Source organism: Zingiber officinale, chromosome 1A, assembly GCF_018446385.1.
Source record: "Zingiber officinale cultivar Zhangliang chromosome 1A, Zo_v1.1, whole genome shotgun sequence".
NCBI lineage: Eukaryota > Viridiplantae > Streptophyta > Magnoliopsida > Zingiberales > Zingiberaceae > Zingiber > Zingiber officinale.
In genome coordinates, this window is record NC_055987.1 from 184,962,475 (window position 1) to 184,968,352 (window position 5,878).

General features: G+C 39.1%; 1 protein-coding gene across 1 annotated transcript; it reads right to left on the bottom strand.

Moving 5' to 3' along the window:
• Positions 1 to 1,829: 1,829 nt before the first annotated feature.
• On the bottom strand, positions 1,830 to 4,929 carry LOC122038651 (disease resistance protein RPS2-like). The gene is made up of 3 exons (XM_042598494.1): positions 4,821 to 4,929; positions 2,918 to 4,628; positions 1,830 to 2,743 (listed from the first exon to the last, which is right to left on the bottom strand). Exons 2-3 carry the CDS (start codon positions 4,619 to 4,621, stop codon positions 2,309 to 2,311), a joined length of 2,139 nt encoding a protein of 712 aa, XP_042454428.1. The 5' UTR covers positions 4,622 to 4,628; positions 4,821 to 4,929; the 3' UTR covers positions 1,830 to 2,308.
• Positions 4,930 to 5,878: the final 949 nt, after the last annotated feature.

The following is a 5,878-nucleotide window of genomic DNA, read 5'->3' on the forward strand; positions in this document are numbered from 1 at the left end:
GGTTTCTGCCAAGTGATGAAGGCAGGCTGCACCGTGTTGATAGAGCGGGCTGAGCAACCGGGCAGGTCGGCCGAGCAGACAGTTTGTTTAGGAAGATCAGCCGAGCGGGTAGAGCGGCTAATCGGGATTTAAAGACGAGCAGTCTAGCAGACTGATCGAGCGATGTAGACAGGTAGGGCTGTCAGAGAGGCCGGGTGGCAGACAGGTCGGGCTGTTAGAGAGTCTCGGGTTGAGCAGATAGACCGGGCAGCAAACAGGTCGGCCTATCAAAGAGACTGGCCGACTGGGCGAGCTGACAGGCCGGGCGAAGATCCCGAGCGGGTAGAGAAGTCTGTCGGTCGGACAAAGAGACCGACCGGGCGAGCTGACCGAGGCCTGCGAGTCGTAGTTTCCTTGAAACAGATCCGCCCACCTCCAGTTGTGCTTCGAGGCTTACAAGGGTCATCTGCTTCCCAGGATACAATGACCTACTGTGAATCCGACCAAGAACTGGTGGTCATGGCGAGCTGAGTGGTACCAGAACGCTACCACGGGCACTTCGCCGAGCAGGAGTTGCACGACAGAGGAGAAGGAAGAAAAATGGAGAGCCTTTGCTTTAATGATTTTAATGGTCAATGCATCCGCGACAAAATGTTGGTTGTTCCACTTGGGTAAATTTTGCCCCAACCGGTTCAACATTCGTGTGCGTAAGTCGCACTCACACACAAGTTAAGTTGGTTTAGTGCAATCCGAGCTCTAGATTTACACCCTTTTTGTGTACTCACACATGAGAGAGAGTCACTCCCCATGTATTTATTCATCTTTTTAATGTATGTGAATCAATATAAACCAACAAAAATACCTTGAAACTTTCAATGTAGGACTAAAGTTCCATTCACAATGGGGCCTCTTTCCTCTTCCATTTTTTCTCCATTCATTTATATTTAACATAAACATAGTCCATAAATATTTTAAGTTAGTCTACGGATTAACATAGTCCATAATTATATAGATAATTGTTCTAGTAAATTTTTGATCAAGTTTTAACATATTCAGAATGCTATTATCACTGTTTGCTCTGATAAATATTTTAAGTAATATTTGACTTGGGAAGAAGTCTCACTATTCGAAGGACATTTTAGATTTTAGTCGGACTCGACATCAATGGATTTGATCTCACTCAGAATAGATAAATGGATCTAATTTGGTTTTGAGATGTTAATGTCACCGAAAGATTTCAAGCATCAACTTTGTCGTGTAAAAGATTTCGTGGGGATCCAAACATAGGTGAAGCGTGGAACTCTCATGCTATCCATCATAAAGATGTTAAAATAGTATTTTTTTTATTTCAATAAATTTCAATAAAATAGTATAACAATCGAATCATAATTTCAATAAATTAATAAATAATTTTTTTTTCAATGAGTATATATATAGCATATAAAATATTGAACCGGGGAGTTAACAGTATTGAATCGTCGGAGATAAGTATTATCGCTTTGTTTCAATAAAATATTATATTCTAGACATTGAATATACTCAAACTCTCAAATATATGGCACTCATACGTCTCATAGAATTAAAATTAGTACAAAGATTTGCACAACTCTTGTACAAAATACTTGCATTATTTGAAGGGTTGTACAGAATACTCATGGAACTTGAATTAAGCCCTCGTTACACAATATCATATTTTAGATATTCAGGTGGTGTTTGGTTAAATGACGAAAATAATTATAGATATGAGTTTGATAGTAAAGTGGAATGAGAATGAAATTCACTTAGCTATATGGGTTTGATTGATTCTCATAAATCTAGAAATCATTTTCAAATTATCATTTCCAAACTCATAATTCAAACACTATCTTTTACTATCATTTCATTTCCTCATTCCCAAACCTATCAACCAAACACCCCTTATTACATAATCAATCTCTCAAATAAAGGACACTCATATATCGTAGACTTTCACAATATTTGTATAAAATGCCTACATTCTTCACATACCCATGATGAATTAGCCATCAATCTATATACATGGGTTTGTAGAGGTGTTGGAAGGACTTGGTTCGTTCGTCGCCCCAATTGAGCTGCTCCCACCATGATCTCTCACACTCGATCTCTTTCAGCCCATCAGCAACCAACATCAGCTTCGTCAGTTTGGGGCAATCTTCCACCTTGATAGTCTTCAACGATGGGAAATTTAATATTCGTTCCCCATCACTCAAACTCTTCAATTCTGGAAGCCGCCGTAGCACCATTGTGTGGAGATCAGGAAAGATTGTTATAACTGTCTCCCCACTACCATTTGCCTCTCCCTCCAATTTGATCAATCTACCTCAATTTTTAGTGCAAGAAGAGTATTAGGGAACGTAGGCCTCCAAACAAGCTTTGCTTTTGGGAGACTCGAAAGTCGAAGCTCTTGTAGAGGTAGAAGAATAGGCTGACGATTGCCAATTACTACCTCTTCTAGCTCACTCATTGCGTGAAGCTGGATTTGACCTAGTCTGGACATAGTTTCCGCGTGAAAATCCATGGATGGGATGTTGAACATCGTCAAATCTGGACACCCTTCTATATGGAGCCAGTGTGTCAATGGTGCCAGTCTTGGAGAGTCACAGAGATTTTGAAGAGCAGCAAGCGTGCTGACTGTGATCCCAATGACTTTTAATCTCTTCAAGCTTTCCAGCTCTTCGAAACTCACACCTCCTTCCAAAGTGTGTCCTTCCCTCCACCCACTGTAGCTGTCCACCATGATAAGCCACTGCAATTCTCGAAGACCGGAGATTAGTCGGTCAGGAATAGTTCTCAAATATTTCATGGATTCCAATGACAAATATTTGAGATTTACTAATGCTGCCATCTCCTTTGGCAGAGAAGTAATCCTAGTTCCGGATAGATGGAGAAAGTGTAGTTGCATCAGATTACCAATGCTTACCGGTAGCTCCTTTATAGAAGTATCTCGCAAATCAAGGATTTTGAGGTGTGGCATGTGCAAAAAGAAGCCATTTGGAATCTTCCTGAGAAATTTGTTAACTTGAAGATTCAGAAAAATCAAGTTAGGACATTGAGGTGCTTCTGGAAGGTCACTTATTTGGTTCCAGTCAAGTGCAATTCTCTCTGCATCTCGCCATTTCTCAGCTGCCGGTGCTTCTCCGACCCGCTCCCTATCCCGCACCAACCATTTGTTCTCCTTCTTCCCGCACTCACGTTGCACCCACAATATCATGGCCCGGATCATGGGATGCATCGTGAAGTAGTCATCATGAACCCTTACGGTTAAAGATGCTGCATGTAGTATGCCAAGTAGAAACTGTGTCTTGTTGTCAGCATCCATTGGATTCTGCACATTATCAATAATCCCTTCACCTATCCATAAATTTCTAATATTATATTTGCCAATCCAAGATCCTTTTATGAATAATGCACCATAAGAGGCGCAAACTCGCAAGTTGTCACTGGATAGACGATCATAGCTTAATTTCAGGATAGAAAAAACATTATTTGTCATACCAGGAAGTTGGTGTGGTGTGTCCTTCATGATGGTCAAGGCATGCATCCACTCTTCCCAAGTCTTTTTAGGTGCCATTGCTTGTGCCAGCACAATGAGAGCTGCAGGCAAGCCGCCACATTCCTTGACTAAATCTCTAGCTTCGATCCGTACATTCTTGTCGGCGTCAATGACATCCATCCTTGCACTATTTCTGAAGAGATTCCAGGCTACCTCCTCTTCTAAGCATTCCATTTTAATCATCTTTTCTGTGCCCATGTGGCTGCAAGTGTCTTCTGTTCGGGTTGTGAATATGATCTTGCACTTTGATGGAGGCGCGGGAAGTGGAATTCCAACAACCTGATAATTTAGGGGCTCCCATAGATTATCGAGTAACAATATGAATTTCAACGTACTCAGGACTCTAAATAATTTGGTTGCTCTGTCTCTGTGTGTGACCTCATCCTGCCATGTCAAACTCAGTCGATCGAATAAAGATTTCTGGACTTCCTCCAGCTTATAGTCTATTGATAGCTCAAGGAAGATTACCACGTCTGCCTCTGTTTCACTCGGGAAATCATTGTTGAATCTTCTCAAGAGTGCTGTCTTGCCCACACCACCCATTCCGTGGATGCCAATCACACTCAAACTATCATCTTTGGCATGGCGTAGAAGCTCCTCGAAGACCTTATCCATGCCGATAGTTTTGGTGGTTGGCATCTTGATGGAGCGGGTAAGATTCAGGTTATCTGCGAGCTTAGTGAACTCTACACTTTGTTTGAGCTCTCTGATTGTGGCAAGTGCTGCTTCAGCTCTGTTTCTGAGACGGTAGGCAGAACAAACGTTGAGTGGGAAGCTACACAAACACTTGATCTTTTGGTTGTATTTTCTCTCTATCGACTCGGCTTCACCTTCCATGTCTTGCACGGAGCTTAGCCACCCAAGCACTTCGCTCCTGGGAGTCTGGCCATCCCTTGTTGCTGCCTCGATATCTCTCTTGACATCGGAACTTTTGTCCTTCAGCTGCCCAACCTCACTGGCCAAGGAGCTAAAAGTCCCCTCATAGGTCATGATATAATTGCATGACGGAGAGCAACAAGCCTTCAATAAGTTGAAAATATCCATAAGAGAACTCGGGGAAACAGACCCCATTGTAGAGCTGCTGGAGACGTAACAAACATTTGTAAGAGCTAGTTTGATGTTCAATTTAATAATAATTTATTTTTGTTCATACAGTATATACAAAATTAATTAAATAAAAAAATTTAAATAAATTATTAAATTAATGAACAAGTTTAAATAGATATATATTCAGTTTGTTAATATTAATGAACAAGTTTAGCTCGATTACCTTATCTGAATTCTATAAACTCTAGCTTGACTGGACTCATTTACAGCCCCTTCTCCATTGTAGTTGTTACAGCAATAGGCTTGGAGAAAGTCAAGTATGATGCAGGAGAAAAATAATTATGGGATTATGAAGACGGAGAATGACACGGTGCATTATAAATAGCAGATGTAGAATCAAATCCAAATCATGATTGCTCTATGTGGAAGCAAAGGAGTTGTGCAAAGAGAGAGGGCATCCCATGGGCATAGTTCTTGAAGAGAGCAAAGTAAAGAATAAAAGCTTGTGCTAAGAAAAGTATTTGGTCGGTACAGAATTTGTTCTCGATTTTATGTGGATTCGGAAGAAGGTTTTAACTTTTGTTGGCTTGTTTCTAAAACTAAAGAAGAGTGTGTTAATTAGCCTTATTAAAAGAAAAGTAAAAACTCTTCTATCAAATAAAAAATATTCAATTATAATTTCTTTCTATAATTGTGTGATCAGACGATATAGTTTCCTTTTATGCATATCAAAATTTTATATTTAATAAAATATATACCTAATTATCATTATATTCTTCTTTCACTCTGTATATAAATCACCTGTTCCTTCAAACCACACTACGCAATCGAAACAACCATAAATTCTTCCCGACAATAACTATCTAAAATAATGCTTCTAGGGTTCTTCGTGGCAACAAGTTGTCTTTAAAAGACTTGAAGTAATCTAACGTTGCTCCAAATGAAGACATGTTATAAAATATTCATAATATGTACATATGAGAAATATATAACAAATGAATCATATTTGAAATTTAATCAATTTGAGTCTATATAGTATAATCAAGTTCCTTAGTTCCTAAAATTTGTTGAAAGGCTATAATTAATTTCTTTCTCAAATTTAGATCAACTCAGCTACACATAATAATTTTAAATCAAATTGTTACTTGAAACTTAAATAATTTGATTTCACAAATAAATATTTGTCTACGTGACTTTAAACTCTTTTGGCGTTTGTTCAATACCTTTCCCAATTTATATTAGTATATATTTGTATAGCAATCAAAATTATTATATTGACTT

Coding starts and splice junctions, on each gene's coding strand:
- LOC122038651 (XM_042598494.1), bottom strand. CDS start 4,621: ATGGGGTCTGTTTCCCCGAGTTCTCTTATGGATATTTTCAACTTATTG. Junction 2,744..2,917: donor CTTCTATAAAGGAGCTACCG/GTAAGCATTGGT, acceptor CGAGAATTGCAG/TGGCTTATCATGGTGGACAG.